This window comes from Chlamydotis macqueenii, chromosome 5 (assembly GCF_036417535.1).
Source record: "Chlamydotis macqueenii isolate bChlMac1 chromosome 5, bChlMac1.mat, whole genome shotgun sequence".
Lineage (NCBI taxonomy): Eukaryota > Metazoa > Chordata > Aves > Otidiformes > Otididae > Chlamydotis > Chlamydotis macqueenii.
In genome coordinates, this window is record NC_141560.1 from 40135314 (window position 1) to 40156818 (window position 21505).

General features: G+C 40.8%; 1 protein-coding gene across 1 annotated transcript; it reads left to right on the forward strand.

Annotated features, from left to right (window-relative positions):
* Nucleotides 1-275: 275 nt before the first annotated feature.
* DCAF4 (DDB1 and CUL4 associated factor 4) lies at nt 276-12278 on the forward strand. The gene is made up of 12 exons (XM_010123974.2): nt 276-356; nt 2095-2252; nt 3722-3804; nt 4414-4516; nt 5517-5660; nt 6320-6397; nt 7626-7704; nt 9435-9530; nt 9618-9715; nt 10419-10595; nt 10822-10936; nt 11883-12278. Exons 2-12 carry the CDS (start codon nt 2202-2204, stop codon nt 12074-12076), a joined length of 1218 nt encoding a protein of 405 aa, XP_010122276.2. The 5' UTR covers nt 276-356; nt 2095-2201; the 3' UTR covers nt 12077-12278.
* The last annotated feature ends 9227 nt before the right edge of the window (nt 12279-21505 follow it).

The following is a 21505-nucleotide window of genomic DNA, read 5'->3' on the forward strand; positions in this document are numbered from 1 at the left end:
TTGCAGAATCAGCAGCAACCTCTAATGTTTTAGCAAGTAATTAAGACTTTTAAGGTGTTGGAATCTCTAATGTTCTTGAGAGGTTTTTAAGCTGAGTATCTTTACTGTTCCATTTTCATAGTTTAGTGTATGGTGATATGCATGGTGTGCTTATCACAGCCCTGCAGAATTGTATTCCATTAATGTCAGTAACAAGCTGCTTTCTTAGATTGTTTCTAGGAAAGATGTGTAGGACAATTGTGAACCTTTCTTGAAGGCAGTGCTATTTTTTCAGACCTGAACAGGAGGAACCACAGGCCCCAGCAGCAGTGGAGATCCTTCTTCGTCCAGTTCAACACAAAACTCTGTGGTACCAGGTAAGAGACTGTGTGTATGCATCAAAAGCCAGTGTCTATTTGCTGACTATATGAAAAAAAAATAGTAGTAGCTGCATTAATAGTATGGTGTTACAGGAAGGCTATAACCAGTAAAGTTTGTAGAGAAAAGTAACATTGGGTGATATAAAAAGATGTAGCAGGTGAGGGTCTAGAGAACAGGGCCAAATGCACTTTCATGCCCACAAGTGCTTCTCATGATTGAAAACTTGAGTGCTTTGCCAAGCTGATATAAACTGAAAAAATAGAATTTTGTTTCTCCCTCCAGAAATGTTGCTTTGGGAAGAAAATGAACTTTGTTCCTTTTCTCATATATGCTGAAGATGTTATAAAATACATCTTTCAATAGAAACATTAAATGAGCAAAGAAAATAAGAGAGCATATTAAAAAAAAATAACTTGCATCCAGTTATTCAGTCATTTAAAGGACACAATGATCCACCATGGGTGGAGGGGGGTGGGAAAACTCTCTCTTTATGCTTTCAGTGTATTTTGTAGTCTCTGAGATCTGGCTGAATGTTTGATCATTATAATGGAATTGACTGGTGAAACCAGACTTGATGCAGCAGCAGTGTTATTGAGGAAGATGTCCCCTTTGCATTCTGGTTTCTTGACTCATTAAACAACCCTAGCAATAGCTAAGCGTGTGGGCACATGTGTTTCTCCACAAGAGGAGAGTCCTGAAACACCACTGACTATAACCTCTTAACAACAGACAAAGCCATAGTTTAGAGAGACCTTTTTTGTATATCATCCTTTTGTGCTTGAGAGGTTGTGAGCATGTTAGGAGATGTTTCCTGCAAAACGTTTTTTTTGCTGTGTAATTAGATTCTGTATATGAAATGCAGTGTGCTTTTATGAACCCTACTGATTCATTCACTAACTATGTTTTTGCTGACCTGAATAAAACTTGGTCACTTGTTGCTAAGCTGAAACCTAAAAGATGCTGACAAGCAGCAGCAAAAAGAGATTATCCAAATGTAATTTCTGATAGTAGATAAAGGTTTAAATAAAAACTCTTGAAATGAAGACATTAACAGTGACATCTTCATAATAAAATCCTTTGTCTTGAGACTGTACCATCATGAATCTGCCAAAGTATTTTAGCTGTGATTTTACCTGAGCAGTGAAGCACTAAAATTGAATGTTTCTCTCATCACAGTTTATATTTGCAAAGAGCCTCTTGTGTATTGTCCAAATGTATTCTTGATTGTATCTAAATCTTTCCTATGTGTTGAGGAAAAAGTGGCTTGTTCTGGGAAGTGAATCACTTTGGTTTGGGTGATACGTCGTTGTCAATTTGTTTGTTTGTTTGAGGCTGCCCTACCTGGCCTTTTAACTGGAGTGTCCCCTCATGATTGATTTATGAAGAAAGTTCACTTTTGCTGTGCAGCAAAACCTTTCCTCTCTGATCTGTCTGCATTTCATCTTAGTCAGTGGTGACATCCTTTCTGTACCTATGTAACGGTGCTGCATTTGAAAACTATAAATAATGTTTTTTTCCTTTAAGTGGCTGTCGTCTATTCCTAGTCTGTATATCATGCTTGGGACCTGCTGGGAGCAAGAGTGCTTTGAGTCTTGTGACTCTGACATTCTCGTGAAGATACAGGTTGTCAAAGAGCAGACAAACTTAGTTATCCATCAGATTTTGCCTGGGTTTTGCCACTTTTTTTTTTTTCTTTCTTTCTTTTTTTTTTTTTTTTTTCCCCTCTCTCATAAGAACTGCCAGGATTTTACTATGACTCAGAAAAGAACCGCTATTTTCGCCTGCTGCCTGGACATAATAACTACAACCCACTCACCAAGGAGAGCATTCAGTACAAGGCAATGGAATGCAAAAGACTGAGACTCTTGGAAGAGGAAGAAAAACGAAAGAAGGTACATTCTGAAAAAGGTTGCAGTTAGGCTTTATTGTGCTCTGGCCCAGGACAGATGGTAAGATAAAGCCTTTCAGTTCTGACTGTGGTACATTTCCCTCAGCTGTCTGAAGAAATGAAAATTTCTTTTTGCTGAGAACTTGTAGTCCTTGAAGCCTTTTGTTTGGCTGTTCCACATAGGAATGAAAGCAAGCCATCACAAACAAAGAACTTGTAAAGAGATAGGAACTGTGCTCAGAATCGCAGATTGTCCAACAGTTACACTTGAGTCAGGAGGTTTCAAATGCCCGCCTTGAATTGGCGAAGTGAGGTCTTGATTTTTAAGTTTTCCTCATGTTTAATAAATGTATTGATCATATTCCTGGACCCTGAAGAAACAATACTAACGCTGTTTTGTCAAAACAGCTTTTTCATGAAGAATTTTTTTGGACAGGTAAAATCAAGGTGGGCCTTACGTTTATACCGGGAAAGCCTGTGTGCTTTCTGTCATAAAGTGTTAGAGCAGAGTTAATGCTGATGCTGCATATCTGTAATCTGGGTAGAATACCCAACGTGGATGTTTTTTAATTACCTGAAAGCTATGTCTTACAGCTTTACAAATCACAGCTTGGCTTAAATATGCTGTCATTTGGAAGAAGCAAGCAGTATTTTTCTCTTTAGGTAATGAAGTTCTCACTTCAACCAGCTATTGAGCTCTTCAGTCTTCACTGTGGAAGCACTGCTGTTGCTTTTGTTTTGGGTTTTGTTGTTGGTGGGGTTTTTTGGTTGTTTTAGCTATTTCCTTGAGCAGTTCAGGTTTCATAGATACTGAAAAGCTGCTGGCCATATTGCTATTAATGGGAACTGTGGATATACGACTCTTCTCAAAATCTGGCTATTGAATCAGACATCTGAATTAAGCTCCCAAATAAGAATGTTTTGACTCTTAAATACTTGGTTTGGCTGAGCATTATCAAAAATATTTCTTACTCTGTAACTCTGCAAAGTACTCTATCCTTTGATGTCACCAGAAAGTGTTTGTGTGAAATTTTTTTTAAAATAATGAATGGAAAAGTAGTTCAGTGCAGCAGTAAAACTGCATAGTTAATAGCAGTCATGTTATGATAGAAAATTTTGCTATATAATAAGAATTTAAGGTTTTATAGTGAAACCAGAAAGTGACTTCACACCTCAAGATGGTACTGCAGATTATATAAAGTGGAAACAATGGCTGTTGGTTTTGGTTTTTTTCCCTCCAGTTTTGTATTTATAGAAGCACTCTACATATCACAGGAATATTTTCTTGTCTGCTTACTGTAGTAGACCAGGGAGATAGTGCTGGAATGTCTTTTATATATGTTCAGAAAATTTTAATGTTTGTAGGCTAGAGGGAAAAGTTATCTAAATATCCCAGATATCTAAGATCCATAGCCATGTTTGAATAGTAAACAAGCAGATAACTGAGTACACTTTCATGTTACTCTTTTCCAGAAAACATCAAGGGCTGGACTGAACTCGTCTGTGCTGTTACAGAAACGGCAGCTGGGTTTGCTCAGCTCCACAAGTTACTGCAGGTACAGTCATTTGATTTGTCTTCTCTTTGCAATACCAAGTTCCTGTCAAGTATTTTGCATTTCTTACTATTCCACTTAAGATGAAGAGGAGCATATTACTTACAATTAAAATAGTTGTCTTCTTTTATAATCAGATTACTGTAAAGTGGTGAGAATTCAAATGAAGAGATCTCCTGATTTCAGATAAATGGAGTTTAAAGCTTCCCCCTTTTTTAATATATATGCTGTTTTGACACATTGTGCGTTATGAATGCAGTGCAGCTTTTCTCTGGATGAGTGCTCTTCAGCTGATGTGACTGTTCACCCTGGCCGCTATTAGAATAGCTAAGATAGCTCAGATTCAGTAACAGCACAGAAGGCAAATTAGTGACTTGCTGTGTTGTTGCTTCTGCTACTGAAGAAGTGCTGATGGATGAAATTTCATGAATGTGGAAGATGCATGTCTTCATGGCTTATATAAGTGAACTTGCAGCATGCTAGTCGTTCGGGCATTTTTTCTGTGATTGAGAAGCAGTTCTGGATATTCTATCCAGAATTCTTTTCATTGGCATTAAACCTAGGCTTACCTGAATTCTTCTCTCTCCCTTGCCCCCTCACCTGCTTCTACAGGCTGGTCCATGAACTAAAAGTGAACTGCATGCAGAGGAGGAAGATAGAAATTCACAGTCCAGATTCCTCAGTTACTGGAACCAACAATTTTAAAATAATTGTGGTATGTTATGAGAACTGTTAAGTGTTTAGGATCAAGAGATCCCATCTTCAATTAAAATTCAAGATCTTGTAATCAAATCCAATAGGTCAAATTTTGCTTTCGAAGATGCATTATTCCTATTGTGTCAGTTTTTGCAGTCTGTGCTCAGTAGTTTTAAACAGGTAGGAAGAGGCTATTCCTTCCCTAGAAAGGAAAATTATGAAAAGGTTGACTATGAAAGTGATAGATACAGATATTTTTTTGGTTAAAGCTTATCAACTTGTTTTCTTGGAAATAAACAAGAGTTGAGCAGATAAATAGTTTGGGGCTGGGAGGGGGAGTGGAGAGGATTAAGAGAAAGAAGAAGAAAATGGAAGACAATAATTTTGGGAATGGCAAAGTCTGTGGTCCAGGGAATCTATGTAAACATCAGTAATCATTTTACATACCATGATCTGAAGGCAGTTTCTACTGGTGTTGATGGTACTGCATGTGCAGGACAGGTCTCTGGAGCAAATATCTTTCATAGTCTGCGTAGGAAGCTCCCCAGGACCAGCTCCTGGCCTTGTAAACAGAGCACTGCGTGGGTAGCTGAAGCCAGAAGGGAGTCAGAAACTTAGTGTCATAAAGAAAAGTTGAAATGTAGCACCAGCCTTTTTGCTGTGATCCAACAGCAGGAGAATTCCACATTGACTTTTGATAAGGTTTAAATTTTTGGTTTGGGTCCCCTACCAATACCAGTCTGTGCTTACTAATCGGCTAGAGCAAGTATCTAGAACTGATATAATTAGAAAGAGTATTTGCTGTTACTTAAGGACTAAATCCTTTTCTTACTCATGTTTTTTCTGTGCACGTATGAAAAAAGAAGTTGGCCACCGCTTTTAGAGATGAATGGAAAGTGGATAGTGTTAAAGGGATCAGAATTAATGTGTTATTTCATTTTAGACCTAATGCAGCTCCCTCAAGCTGTTTTTTCCTTTAAGTTGCTAGTAAGTATGACCAGTAAGTTTTTATTTTACAGGCAGATGTTGCTTGTGAACGGATATTCACTGTGAACGATGTAGAGCATGGAGGATGTAAATATGGTATCATCAACCTCAGTGGTTTGAGGAAGGAATCTCTCACTGTGGAGATGTATGACAACCTCTACTTCACAAACCGCAAAGTACTGTGTTTTGTTCCTGCTTCCTTCTGTTGTTACATTCTCAGAACGCTGTTCTTGGCAGGTATAGGTGGAAATGCATGAGGGTTGGGGAAGGGGAGGAGAGAATGGAAGAATCTAGCGATGTGAAGCTTGGATAAACACACAATCACAGTAAACTTTTCTCTGAAAGTCCTCAGTACCAGTGTTAGTTCTCAGGAATGTTATGTTACAATTGGAACAGAAGACTGTGTAGAGGTACCGGCTTCCAAGGATGGTGCTTACTTCAGAGTTGGACTTGGCCATAGCTGACAAAACTACAAAGATTTGCATGCTTCTTTCTCAAAAATAATTCTGGGAAAATGTATTTATCCTCAAACAAGAAGCACTTTTAAAACAGGCTTTCATAATCTCTTCACACCCAGATTCTTTTAAGGATGATCTCTTAAATAGTAAGATATGCTTGGTGCCTCAGTCCGTGTTTGGGCAGACTTCTCAATGCTGCTCTGTCTCCTGTAGTTAAGAGGAGTATGTAGTTAAAATGCTCATGTCCCATTACTGGGCTATTTAGTGGGCTAAGGGAGTGCGCGCAGCACATTTTTTTACATCATCTTTGCATGGAAATATTCTTTCATTAATTGAATAAGAGATCACAAAAATAGTATGTCTTCTTGTGTCTAAAGGTGAATTCTGTGTGCTGGGCATCGTTGACTCATCCAGATTCTCATGTTTTATATCCTTTTGAAAAAAGCAAAATTTCAGTTCCGCTTTCACAAGTCTGCATCATGATGCACAGAACCAGTAACTTCCAGGAAGACCTCTCATGTAGTTGCCCCAGAAACTTATGTTTTCTGGTAAACAGAGAAAGTTACAAGAATTGGAAGACAGTGGAGCTAGTGGGACAAATGTACGGTTGTGTTATAGATACACGTAGAATTGTTCAGGGTAATAGTAGGTGAAATACTGTGTTTCCTGCCCTGGAGACTTCCCACCTCATTAATAGTGTAGGTGCTGTATCTAAAATGATCTGATGTTTAGAAACTGGCTGGAGCAAAAGAACAAGAGAGAGGGTTTCTCTTCAAAGTGGACCTGTTTGAAAATGGTTTGGTTGGTTTCTGTTGTAAACCATCCCCATATTTGTTGGGGCAAGAGGAGAATGGTAGCAATTCATCAGCATCGTGCTCTGCAACTTTCAGAGCTTGTTTGGCAGATCTGTCTCAGAAGAGGAGGAAGGTTGATGGTATAGTAGAGGAAGCAGTAATGGACAGTGCAGAGCCCAGAAGAGAGGAAGAAAAGGGGATTTTAACGTGGGAGATAGCATGCAACAGATGTGTTATTAAAGTGCCAAAAGAGGAAATTATATACAAATGTGCATAATGGCTCATGGGAAAAGCCAAGCAATTCAGGACTGATCCAGAAGGTGGCAGGAGTTCATCAGGCTTGCTCACAGCTGGTTACGAGTTGGGGATTGTCTGGTTTGGTTATTTGTGCTTTCCTTTAGTCATGTTACAGATTTACCCCACTGAACTTGAAATGCAGCTTTTGAATCCTATCTATACCTCGTATCATCTTTAGAAAGTATTTTAATGTAATCTAAAGTGAGTGTTCCCTGCTTCCCCAGCGTGTGCACTCCTTTCTCTAACTTATCTCCATGAAAAACAGATCTATATTGATGCAGTGTCAACAGCATGTAAAGATGAGAAGAATGATCCATATAGGCCGTGTGTTTTTTTTCTCTTACTAGAAAGATGCCTTTTTGGTAGTGAAAATGCACAAGCAAGAATTTGAGTTCTTTCTAGCTCTTTCCTATGAAAGAAATGAAAAGTCAAGACTTAATTGCAAACTGTAAGGCACATCAAAGGTCTCAAAGGGAAAGTATTGTGAGCTGTGGCTGTGTCAGAGCATTTTGCTTTTCCCAGTTATAAATGTTAGGCAGCCTGTTACATTCTAGGGAAAAAATCTTTGTTTTCCTTAACTCACTTCAGCAAGCTGTGTCTGATGGGAATTGCAGAAACACCAGGCTGTGCCAGTCTACTTCCAGCATCATTGTTCAGCAGCACTAACCCAGGTAGGGTGGTTTTGTTGGTTTTTGTTTGTTTTTGTTTTGTTTTGTTTTTCCTCCAATTTTCGATAGCAGCTATGGTATGAAAAGAGCACAAAGGGAAGATTATTTCCATACTTTTCTTCATAGCTGATAAGACCGTTGTGTTCTTGTAAAACTTAGCAACTCTGTAACAGTTTAGGAAGTGAACAGATGAAAGAACTTACCTTAAGAATTAATTAACAAGCAGTATTCAAAGCACTGGTTTATTTTTAGCTGCTGCTGATGTAGTACTTGACTTTGGCAGGAGCACACCTCACTCCTAAAGTAAACATTTGAGATTTTTCATGAGTAGCTTGGCCTGTGACTAATACTTTGAAGCCGCACACAGGAAATACTCAAATTTCCTTATAGATTATCTAGAATGACTGCAGAATCCCTTCTCATAGCAGGTACTCAGGTATGCTGAGTGGATTAATCAAAGGTGGAAAGCTGGTAAATGTCTCAGCCCATAGCTCCTTGTACAAGTTCATGCTCAGTTGTGTGTAAGCATGATAGATTTGGAGAATCCTATGTCTTAAGCCTGATGGCTGTAGCTGTATCTTTATATATTTGTTTGTTCAATGTTCTTGGGGGCAGGACTTTATTAATTGGACTTTCTTGATGGATGCCAGAACCATGCTGCTCTAAGTTACACAGTACAGTCCTCTAACCCAGTTTTCGTTTGGACATGATCGGTTAAGTTTATACAGAGGAAATCTGTCATAGATGAGTTATGGACCTATTTTGGATTTTTAATGTAATGCTATTTATGCAGCCATTGGAAAAAAAAAAAATATGTATAGAGTTAGCATGGGCTTGAAGAGTCACTGAAGATGGATGACTGTTATGCCAGCTTACCCAGTTACCCTGTAGAACATTTTAAGCACTTTACCATAATCAGATGCCCTGAGGTCAACCAAAGTCCTCCTGTCTAGTATTTTCTGTTGACTGGTTTTAGTACTTCCAAGTTTCTTTACTTACTTTACTCTTTTAAATTGTTGGTTTGAGGGAACCTTACTAAGTAGATGCTGGGAGCAAAGTGGAATTTACCCTGTCTAAAACCATGTTTTAGACATGTCACCTGTGCTGCCTGACATGTATGATCACGGTGGATGTGCCATAAAGGAAGTGAAAACTGAGAACTTAAAATTTATGTCAATTAGTAGACTTTGTACAGGAGCTATGTGAGTAAGGATCAAATCTAGGGCATTGTTACTTACTCAAACCTTCTTTTTTTTTTTTTTTTTTTTTTTTTTTTTTTTTTTAAATAGACAGGCCAAAAACTTACAGGGTAGGCTTTGGCTAATCTCTACTGTATAAAGTAAATGTTTTGTGTTTCTAGCCCAGTCATCTTTAAAAAAAAAAAAAAAACAAACAAACAAAAAAAAAAAAACAACAAAACAAAAAAACAGGGGCTTGCTTAGTGCTGTAAGGCAAGTAGTATTTTTCTTTTTCCTGCCATGGTCAGCACTCTGACTACTGAATACATTTCACAATCTCTCCCAGTCATCTATCTGTATAGACTGTAAGTCTTCAGCTAACAGTCATGAAGTCCCAGTTTTGTTCTTGTCTCTTGAATAGCACAGGAATGCTAATTGGGTAACATTTTCTCTGCTTCAGATTGAAATGTTGAAAGAAGTATGGAAATCCAGATAAGCTTTCTGAGTTATCATCCTGTCCTGACATTTCATGGATGCTTTATGTGTTACTCCTAGGAGATCGACCTGGAATGCTATGCAGCTTCAAGATATCCACTGCCTGGTCCTGTGCTTGGTGTCTGAATCCCCAAGCAGATAACTGCTTCAGCACAGGTGATCTGCAAGGCTAGCAACCCCTTCTCTCTGAGTGGGAAAGACTTCTTGCATTACAGCTAAACGAACGTAATCTGTCTTCCTTAGGCCTGACACGACGAGTTCTTGTGACCAACGTAGTGACAGGGCATCGACAGACATTTGGAACCAGTAGTGATGTATTGGCACAACAGTTTGCCACACAGGTAAGAAGAACCATATACTCTTCATTTTTTCAGAGTGCTGCCTCCTTGGTGGGCTTTTTGTTCTGTTTGTGATGGGAGTTACTCATCATGTGGTACATAAGGTTGTGATTACAATTACTGCTGGACAGCTGTTCCACAACAGACCTGATGTGGTCTGATGCTTGCACACAATTGAGTAGCAAGAAAAAATGAACTGATTTCAAATGCTGTGCCAACAGGGGCAATTTTTGTTAGTTATACAGAGGTAAAAAGGAAATAAAGGAAGTACAAAGAACACAGTAATAATACATTGTAAAATTATTTTGGTTTTGGCAAGTGACCTCATTTTGTTAACACTCTGTATTGTCTCCATCAAGGAGAAAACCCCTATAAAATACTAATGGACTTGTTCATAAAGATTTAATGAGAAGGGTGAAATTGGAATATGAGAATTCCAGTTCTTGTTTTGCTGTTACATTAGACTAAGTTCCTACTTACCTAGCTGAGCTTTTACAGATAAAGTTGAGGTTTGAATGGAACTAATGAGTTGTCTGAAAAATGTTGCAATCTGTAATAAAAATTCTGGTTCTTAATGCCCAAGTTAATAAAATAATTTGACAGCTGCACCAGAGAGCTCAAAAGCTTGACATAGCTTCTCTCTGTGTAACTTGTAAGGTCCTTTCAGATGTTACATAGTATGCTGCTTTTTCTTGGATTCTTCCAGACCCCAGTGTTGTACAATGGCTGCCGTTCAGGTGAAATTTTCAGCATTGATGTGCGTCAACGCAACAGAAAGGGCCAGAGCTGGAAAGCAGTTCGTCTCTTCCACGACTCAGCAGTTACGTCTATTCGCCTTCTTGAGGCTGAACATTATCTTATGGCAGCAGATATGGCTGGAAAGGTATGGCTTTGTTGCATTTAGGGTATTGTCTTCCTTTTAGTATCTGGGCATTGACAGAGGCTTATCCCAGTGCCGAGGGTGGACGCCTGCTCTTTCTGGGTGGTAGTATGGAACTGGGTGGTAGTCCCGTATATTGGTCCTTTGCTAGATCCACTTACTTATCAGCCATTACATGCTCTCTGGTTTTTTAATACATCCTCTTTCAAACAAGTACTTCAACTTCCAGATACAATTGTGGGACCTGAGAACAGCAAAGTGTGTGAAACAGTACAAAGGTCATCACAATGAATATGCCATTCTGCCTGTGCATGTAAACGAGGAGGAAGGACTTCTTACAGCAGGTGGGTTGACTTTTTTTTTTTCCCCTCTACTTGTACTTTCCTAGCTACAGCTGTTGGAAGCTGTAAAGCTGTTAATTCTTTAAAATTCAGAAGAAATTTGGCCTTAGACATACTGCAATATACTATAAAAGTTAAGAAATAATGTTATGGATGCACATCTACTGAAATCACTCTTGTGTAGTGCTTAACAGCTTTATCTGCTGTGTCCTGCAAAAGTCCCATTATCCTTTTCATAGTGTGTCTCAAGTAGAGCAGAAAACACTTTATTTTGAAATTCAGAGAAACAACATGTAAACGGGAGACTTGGAGATAACTTTATATAGAGACTAAAGACTCTATCTGTTTATTTGGTGCTTAAGTGGGCAGTGTGGTGACAGACTGAAGCATTGTTGTGTAAGTATAACTCGTTGTGAACTGTCTGTACCACTTAGGTTCATTTTGAATATACTTGGCTACAGTCGGAGATTTTTTTTAAAAATTAATTTTATTTGGGGTGGGGAGAGGAAAGGTAACAGTAAATTAAGCAAAACCTCTAAATCCTCATAGTATAGCCAAGTTTCACAGTGTCTCTGTAAACATAGTGAGCTCCTCTCTTTGGAATTGTCACTAAGTGACAGAATAATGAGAAGAATTTGTGTTAATTTGACAGTGAGTTTTTCTCGCCTTTTTTGGCTTAGGAGCTTGATAATGAGGAAAGCACTCTAAATACTGATTTATCATACCTTTTATTGCCTAATAAGAAATGGACAGTTTTCCCACTTTTGTAGTATTCAGTGTAGAATTTCTGTTTCGTGAAGTATTGATAAGCACTTTGCCTCTAGTGTGTGTAGAAATAAATGGTCAGGGTTTTTCCCCATGGACCTTCTGCTTCTGTGATGATAATCTTGCAGAACCGTGTAAAGTACTTTCTGTGTAATGTTGAATTCTGGTGTCCTTTCCTTTCCAGTTGGTCAGGATTGCTACACCAGAATTTGGAGTCTCCAAGATGCTCATCTGCTTAGAACCATCCCTTCTCCCCACCCATCCTCCAAAGATGCCATTCCCAGTGTGGTGTTTTCTTCAAGACTTGGGGGTAGCCGAGGAGTTCCAGGCTTACTCATGGCTGTCAAACAGGATCTCTACCACTTCTCCTATAACTGACAAAATATTCTCCTCAGGCCTGGTCTACAAAGCTGCCAGCCTATAAAATGACTTCAAAATCGTTGCACCAGTCACCATGTTGAGTCACTGTGTGCTGCTGTTGCATCTGCTTTACCCATGAAATTCTGAACCTCCTTCAGCGGGTTCAGCAAATCTTACTGTATACATCTTGGACATCTTGTAAATAAAAGCTGAATGCTGATGAAGTTCTCAGGCGATATTCAGCCTCTTAGAAATCTAGCTATAAGCTTTGAAAAGCTGGTAATGTGCAGTAAGGGCCTGACTCATGCTAGCTGAATTTGCTGTCAAAAGGCTGCTCTAACTTAATCTGAGTTTGGTCATGTGACCACTTGGCTGTGGTTACATCCACATGAGCAAGTCAGCTGCTGCAACGGGGTGGACTGGCCGAATGAAGTAGCTGGGGTTGAGAAGCTGACACTATAGGTGTTCTGAGGCTTTGTTGGGAGTAGCTTTGGTCTGGGTCCCTGCATCAACTGTCTCTAAATCTAATCTATGGTTGGAAGCAGTCCAAGGAACAGCTGCTCTCCCCACTCACACTGTCAGTCCTTTGACCTGGGTCATGATGAACTTTGTCCTTTTTGGATGATGGTGGTGTGCCACTGCTCTGCCACTGTTCCCTCTAAAACGCAGCACCCATAGAACAAAGCCCCTTTTCTAGTCCAGTAGCCAGGCTGAATGTCCCTGTTAATTTATCATAGTGTTTCATAACCAAGTCCACACCTCTAACTTGGAATTTGGTCAGCAGTCTGGAATGGCAGGCTTGTTTATGCAGCTGTAGCAGGAGACAAGCCAAGCCTGGACAGACCACATCCTCTTTGGGATATGAGATCACCTGTCCCGTCAGGGCTTTTGCATACAGAGGTACAACTGGGCCCTCACCTGCAAAATTGTAGCACCAGCTCATGATAATTGACACTTCAGGAGCCTGTACCTGTATTTGAGAACAATTATGGAGCCTCACTCCCTCCAGCTCCTTGCTGGTAACTGGCCTGGGTTGGGCAAGACCGTGCAGCTAGCATGTGTAGGAAGCACTGACAAGATTGGGAGCCTACAGAGGGTGAAGGACCTCACAAACTAGATGTGGCTACTGATGGGCTTCACAGGAAAGACACACCGCACTCGGGTTTTCAAAAATTCTTAGAAAAGGAATGCAGGAACTGCCTTTCCATCCTGGGATCCACTTACAGCATTCAGGTGTACAACTGTGTCAGAGATACTACTTCCCCGGGGTTCTGTCAGGTCAGCAGGTGAGCATACAAGCAGGTTATAATCACATCCTTGCTGCACAGCATGTTAAGATGGAGGCTGTGTCAGAGAGCTAGGCTGAGTGTCTGCATTCCAAGTGCCTTCTGAAATCAGATACAGGCCACATGTGCACAAAGTGTTGCTGGTGACTCTTAAGTGTGGCCTGTAGCTGGGAGTACCCAGTGCAGCACTCACACCAGAAATGCCATCTGTGTCTTCATTGCAGTGGGGTGCAACAGTGCTGAGCATTCTGGGAAGGAAGGGGCTTGCAAGTCCCTATCAAAGCTTTTCTACATCACTAAATTGCATTCCAGGAATAAAAAGAAACATGACTAATACCTGTTTCTTCACTGCTTACCCTGTTCACTCCACCATCTTCTGAGCAGGCATAATTAATTTGTTTTCCAAGGCCCTTCCTGATGTTGCTGTGTGGTGTCCTGTGCCTGTAAGTGCTGCCTCTGAAACCCTTCTGGTGTTTAGCACCAACTGGCCGGCTCAGAGGAGCAGGGAAGGCATAAAGTAGCAAAACTACATTTTCCAGCAGCAGATTTAGAGCAGTGGTACTCCAGAGGTACTCCTCTCTGTGTATAGGCAGGGAATAGGGGTCACTGTAGGTGTGTTGAAGAGCTGTTGCAGTACTGCCCCACCAAAGGAGGTGAGGGATGCTCTGTTGGTTAATCAGGTACAGCAGGGTACCAAGCAGTCCTGTTCCTGCCCTCAGAGAAAGCCTTCTCCACTACCCTCCTAGGCATGCTACAAAGGTTTCTAGCTCTTTTATTTCTCAGCAGATACTACTGTTCTTTTGCCCCTAAAGCTTTTGGTCAGAGCAACCTATTCATGGAGGGCCTGCACCTCACCACCTTCATCATGATGCGCCATCAGCTCTGTTCCACCTCACACTGGTGCACGTGCAGGGAAAGCTCTTAGGCTGTTTAACTGCAAATAATCTTGCTCAATTACAAGTGGGTTGGCAAAACTGTTCAATTGGTCACAAAATGTTTTTCCCAAAGGAGCGCGTGACCTGCAGCATGAGGACAGCACTGTTAACACAGATGAGACACTCAAGGTTATGGCGTAAGCTTTCTAAGACCTCATCGAGGACTTGGTGATGCAGCCAGTTCATCCCTTTGCATCTCTGCTAGTGGCCTGAGCTCATCGAGCACACTTCACAAGTGTGTCTCTGGCTTGGCTTCCGTCAAAAGGAAGGATCACAAGTGCCCTGCATTTCAACTCCAATGCAGGGAGATTCCCTTCACAAGACCAGTGCAAACCTAAGCATATCCTGTGGTTTTTTTGTTTGCTTATTTTCAATGCACTCCTCTCCCCTTTCCTTCTGTATTTCAAGTGACTTTAGATAAGAGGGCATTATTCAAATACAGGTGCCAGGAAGGGTTGGACCTGATAAAAAAAAAAAAAAATCCTCTCTGTCCTGCAGGGCTCCACGCTCATTTCTCCTGTCCTCTCACAACCTTCAGGCCTAAGCACTCTGCTGTTCTAGGAAACTCTCTCTTCCTTCTCAGCAGCTCTTACTGCTCACCACACTCCAGTGTTGTGTGTGGTGATCTCCTTCCCTTTCTTTGTATTATTTCTTTTATCCATTAATCTATATAGAAGACAATAAAGCAGGAAAACTCTCCTCTTGGGAGCAGTGTGAATATATTCTACATGAAATAAGTGTTGAAAGGCTAGTCAAGATGAAAGATGAATCCCAGGCAAGTATTCAAAACTGTTTCTTCCCTGCCTGAGTATACATTCAAAACCTCCAAATCTTTCTTGTATTCCATTAACAGCCATCTCCCATTTCCCTGTAGGCAGACTGAGCTGTGAATTCCTTGTAACTACGGCTCCCTTGATGCATCTGGCTTTAGCCTTTCTCTGCAGAGCCTTCTTGCTCACACAAAGCAGAGTGGATGCTGCTCACAGCATACTCTGTGCTGCACTTTTTTTCTAAAAAGAACTTACTTATAAGACCAAAGCTTCTCTGTTTTCCTCAGATGGTAAGTCTTGCAGGCTCTTCCCATTCCCCCTACTACCCTTGGATATCCAAGAGACCAGTTTGGCTAGTGTGGTCACTGATTCCTGGCTTGCTTTGCTTTTCAATTTGAAAAAATACTCTGCAATTTGTCTTGATTAGTTATGTTAATTTGGGACATTTTCTGTTGCATGCACAGTGATTAATACATGCAGCACAACTTTCAAAAGTATTTGCATTGACTTAATAATGCATACTGCTACTGAGCATCTGTTCTGGAAATAGAAATGCAGCTAGCCTTATCCCACTGCAAACTCTTAATGTTACGTCAGATAATCAACTCAGAGTTGAGCTGGAACATACTTTGTATTGGTATTTTTTGCTAGTAAACGTGTGGTTCAAACACATGCAGGCAGCAAGCCACATGGATCATGAATTCCCTTAAATCAGAAATAATTTCAAAATTTAAATTAGTGTTTAAATTATTTTCAGTGCTCTTAATTCCAGTAATGCCTGTTCTGCAAGAACAAGACTATGCAATAATTGTCCTCAGTTACTGTGGGAAACACAAACTAGGAATTGTGGCAGAAAAGCATCTTACATAACTGAAGATAGTTTCTTTTCTTTGTTCCCTTTTAGGGACAGCTTATAAAACAAAAGATAGTCATTTGCTTTCTGTTTTTTCCAGGAGCCAATCGCACACACATGTCCCTGCAAACCCATTCACCCAACTAATGCTTTTGCAGCCAACACTTCTAATTAAGGCTGCAAGAGCAGTATGAAAGGAGTGGGGAAGCAGGGCAAGAAGAAAGGCAATTGGGCTTCAGTAACAAACAGCAAGCAGCCTGCAGGCAGTGGCTAAACTATATTAAACTAACCATTTCATCATGCAGCAATAGCTAGGACCCTAAGGCAGATAAAACTAAGGAACCACAGCGCTCTTCCCCTCTGGCACAGTATCAAAATACCGTATTTCTTTGCCTCAGTTTCTCAGCAAGTACTGAATCTAGTAAGAAACGTCAGGAAGGCCAAACCTGCACTCTGAAGTAGGTTGCAGCATCCCTCATCCAACAGGCACATTTTGTTTGGTCCCTTTTGCTCACTGGAGCAAGGCTCAGAGCGGACCACCAGGCTCTCCTTGCTGACCAAATTGCCAGTCCCTCCCACTAACACCACGGTTTCAGAAGCTGCAGTCTCACCCTGGTTCTGTTCCAGATATCCTGCTCCTATTAGTCTTTCTTCTCTCAACCCTGATTAAAAAGGCTTTTACCACATAAAATGCTTTAGGTCACATGAGGTTCTTAGACATAACAGGTAGAAACTTAAACTTCTACAGTTTTAACTTCAATTGTCTAAAGCAGGAAGGAGATTTGCTTTTGGGTCTTCTGTGGTGGCAGGGGTTATGTCTTTCTGTTGACCCGGATTTATTGCAGTACACGGCTTCATGGTCATTTCTCCTCTATGATCCTGAAGAATACTGAAACTAAGAGGTTAAAAAAAAAAAATTTACTAGTCACAATTTCACTTTGGCATCTTTACATTTTTGAGCTTAGTAGGGACCTATTCTAACAGGACCAGAAAATTTAGCATTCATTGTGAGGAAGTGAGAATTCAAACCAGAATGCGTACATAGTCTCGAGATGTCCCCATACAGCAGCTGCTTTCAGAAAAGGAATCTGGCAGTCGACAATACAGCTTTGGTACCCGTTCAGTTACTGGTGTCTGCTTGCATATACTATGTATGCTACATGTACTGTGAGCTGAATCAAGCAGTCAATACCAACCCAAAGTACTTTCTAGACAGGAGTTCTGGGGAGAAGGGCTGGGAGTTGAAAGGTGCTTAAACCATAGCGTTTAAAGCACTTTACAAATTAGTTTCATGTTTCAAAAATGGAAGCCAAGGCACAAAGTTGATAAACTGTTTTACGTAATGTCTGAAAAAGATAATAAAGATCACCTGCCTTTTCTTGTTCAAACAACTGCTTTCCTATCTGCAGCTCTAGTAACATGGCAGCTGTGAAGCACTCTGATGCCTTCCTGACAGGTCATCATCTCTATGTTACCATACGTACACCACTGCTTCTCTCCAGTGGTGCTGTAGAACTCCCTTCTAAGTAGAACCAGACAGATTTAGCCAACTGTTCAAAATGCCAGAAATCAAGATAGTTCCAAAATCCCCAGGCATTCTTGACTTTAGAATTTCTGTAATGCCACAGTTCAGACATTTCCTACACGAGGACTTTAATATATAACTTGTATCTGTATTGGTTTATTTTTTGCTTGAGTTATAGCCAAGAAAAACAAAGTTAAAAAAAAATGAATACACTTTAATTTTGGCTTTAGATAACTGACTAGCTGCCATTCTAGTTTATCTTTGTCACATTATACCGTTGATTTTGAAAGCCCTCATATGAAGTTTTTATTTATTTTGGCATTGCCATGATTTCACTGTTGATGTGCCTGCACTATGAACAAAACCAGTTTATGACATACTATGTCTGTGACTGACAGAATATACATGTCAATATTGCTTTATCAAGAAAGAGTGCTCAGCTAAAGCGGGGGGTGGGGATGGACATGGACAACAAAAAACAGACAGTTCTATTGCTTGTCCAAATCACTCTCTGTTCTCAAATTACTGGCAGCCAAAGACATATCTGTTAGTGCCAAATTATATTACAGCCATCAGCAGTGAATCAAATGCAAGGACAATGCCACAATATGTGGAGCTACAGTGACTGACTTCAGTTGACAATGAAACATGAAAACAAGAGGCTGCAAAATAGAGTAAGATAGTAGTACTTAAACCTCATTGGGCTGCTTATGCTGGAAGCAAAAACATGTAGAGCAAAGCCTGTATGACCTGGTGGGAAGCCAGAGCCCTGCAATGCTAAAGCACAGGCTACCCAAAGCAATAGGGGCATTTGTGAATGTCTCAGCACAGCCACAGCAGACAGACACCTAGCGTAAATGCAAGGCAGATCTAACATAATGATGGTGTTTATTTCAACAAATAAACTCTTGTTGATATCAAAAGCTAGCTAGGGTTGTCATGTTTTCCAGAACACAACCAAAGGTCCAATTCACAAATGACATAGACAGGAACATACAGGATACTTTGACCAACTTCAGCAGGTGCAACTTCACCTGTCAGGAACTGGGCAGGAGGATGAATGAGCTGGAAAACTAATGGGGCCAGGGGTGAGGGAGTGAAAGACAAAGCAGTTTTTCTTGTGCAAGCAGCTATGTGTTACAGCCTGCTGCTACGCTGACAACAGCCACATGTTACAGCCACGCTCTTCTGCCATCTGGTTCCCTCGCTGCAAGTCTCAGGTGCATTCTGTACCTGCTATACGTTTAAGCCAAGTTTGGCCTAAAGGTTTTGAGTAGGGAGTCTATCTGAAAGCATGCACATCTACATGAAGCTACATGAAGCTTCACAGAAGGAGAGGAAAACCCACATCACATATTTAAAGATGAATCTTTATGCTGAATTGGCATAGGTACCCACAATGGAAAAAAAATCCGTCAGAATGGAGCAATCATATCAGATGTTTTTTCCTCTACAAATCTAGGCTTGTTTTGTGGTGCTTTAGGTGAGGAATTAGTTTTTCATTGGGGCACATCTTTGCACATGAATTAATTCACATTATTCTTATTTCACTCATTTTTTTTTGCATAGCATTTCCTAATCAGAAGAGGTGCAGAGACTGCTTGATCTGCCAATAATTGATCTGATATCATTTTTCTGGCAAGATATTTACATCAAAATCAACTTAGAATCATAGAATCATAGAATGGTTAGGGTTGGAAGGGACCTTCAAAGGTCATCTAGTCCAACCCCCCTGCAAGGAGCAGGGACATCCCTGACTAGGTCAGGTTGCTCAGAGCCTCATCCAGCCTGGCCTTGAACATTTCCAGGGATGGGGCCTCCACCACCTTTCTGGGCAACCTGTTCCAGTGTTCTATAACTCGCATCGTAAAAAATTTTTTCCTAATTTCTAATCTAAATCTAGCCCCCTCTATTTTAAAACCATTACCTCTCATCCTATCGCAACAGGCCCTACTAAACAGCCTTTCCCCATCTTTCTTGTAGGCCCCCTTGAGGTACTGGAAGACCGCTATCAGGTCTCCCTGGAGCCTCCTCTTCTGCAGGCTGAACAGCCCCAACTCTCTCAGCCTGTCCTCATAAGAGAGGTGCTCCAGCCCTTTTATCATCTTCGTGGCCCTCCTCTGGACCTTCTCCAACTGGTCCATGTCCTTCTTGTGTTGGGGGCTCCAGAACTGGACACAGTACTCCAGGTGGGGTCTCACCAGAGCAGAGTAGAGGGGGAGAATCACCTCCCTCGACCTGCTGGCCACGCTTCTCTTGATGCAGCCCAGGATGCGGTTGGCCTTCTGGGCCGCAAGGGCGCATTGCCTGCTCATGTTAAGCTTCTCATCCACCAGCACACCCAAGTCCTTCTCCTCAAGGCTGCTCTCAATCCATTCCCTGCCCAGCCTGTATTTGTGCCTGGGATTGCCATGACCCAGGTGCAGGACCTTGCACTTGGCCTGGTTGAACTTCATGAGGTTGGCACGGGCCCACCTCTCCAGCCTCTCAAGGTCCCTCTGGATGGCATCCCTCCCTTCCAGCGTGTCGACGGCACCACACAACTTGGTGTCGTCGGCGAACTTGCTGAGGGTGCACTCTATCCCACTGTCCATGTCGCCAACAAAGATGCTGAACAGGGCCGGGCCCAGCACGGACCCCTGAGGGACACCACTCGTGACCGGTCTCCACATGGACATTCTTCATTCTGTAAGTTGGAACATGCTTTTATCGTGCCATGTCTCAGACCAGTTGAATTCATTATCTTATCAAGACAGTGTGCTGATTTTAACTACTTACTGAAATATTAGCATTACAGTGAATGTCAGTTGATCCAAAGAACACGCTATCATCTTGACCAACGGCAATTTCACGGTAATTAATTTGTCTTTTGTAAAAGACACACAGTGATCTTCTGGAAATTTCCCGGAAAACAGCTCCCTCCTATCCCCTTGGAAATAAACAAGAGGTTTTTGCACAGGAGTCGCATTAGAGTGTCAGACCTGTCTCATACTGCCATTATAAAACACTCACAGTTTCGGCTTTGGCAGACCTCCAATGAGGTTGCTGTTAACTGCTCACATGTTTTGCAAAGACTCACTCTAGTTAAACGTACCAACACCTCTGCAGGGGAAGCATCTCTCCTTAGAGTTTAGGAATAAAACTCTCTCAAGTTTCTACTTTCTAAATCTTTTCTTCAAGCTCACAGTCCCACTGCAAGCAAAGGATGCTCCCCTGTTAACTTGTTCCAGTGATTTTTTTTTTCAGGATTTTTATTTCCTTCATTTAAGTTTCCTTTAGATGTCCACAGACATCGTTCAGAGCCCTTTCGTTTATTGAATTCTAAAGTGTTAATACCAAACAGCAGATAGATGCATATTTGAGCTCTGCTAAATTATCCATCTATCCCCTTTAAATAGCTAATCCATTTAATAACCATATTCGATACTCTGTATACTCACAGCACCTAATACTATCAGAAAAAGAAAAGCTCTTGCGTACAGAAAACTGCAGTAAACTTAAACCTTACAGATATTTTTTTCATTTTGGAAAACAAAGAACCCCAATAATCCTCTCAACATTGTCCAGAGAAAGTAACACCGAGCCTGCTGCAGTTTAAGCACCACATGAGATTTTGCTTTTTTGAGCAACAGCATAAAAGATTCAGCTCCAGGATAATCAATCAAGAATGAACTCTGCATATTGACAGGTTACTAAATTACTAAGATCGCATATATACTAAAAATGTTTAGACAATATTTTCTCTTTGACTAAGTAGTCATTCTGGCTGTGACAATGTGAAAAAAAAAGATTAAAAAAATCAGACAAGTTGTTGAAACAGATGCCAAAGATTTTATACAAGGAATGTCATGGCTGCTTTATCTTTGTGCATTAACATGGTAGTAAAGCTACATGCATAAATGACACAAGGCACAGCCTACAAACCAAGAACACATTGCTCACCCATTAAAAAAATAAAAATACTTTGAAGCACAGAATTATGCTGAATGTGCAGAATGTGTTTTAAGAGAGTACTTCTACCTACTCGTGCCCTTCCTTGAGCAACTGTCAGTTTATGGCAGACTTTGATTACAAAAAC

Coding starts and splice junctions, on each gene's coding strand:
- DCAF4 (XM_010123974.2), top strand. CDS start 2,202: ATGGAATGCAAAAGACTGAGACTCTTGGAAGAGGAAGAAAAACGAAAG. Junction 2,253..3,721: donor AGGAAGAAAAACGAAAGAAG/GTACATTCTGAA, acceptor ACTCTTTTCCAG/AAAACATCAAGGGCTGGACT. Junction 3,805..4,413: donor AGCTCCACAAGTTACTGCAG/GTACAGTCATTT, acceptor CTGCTTCTACAG/GCTGGTCCATGAACTAAAAG.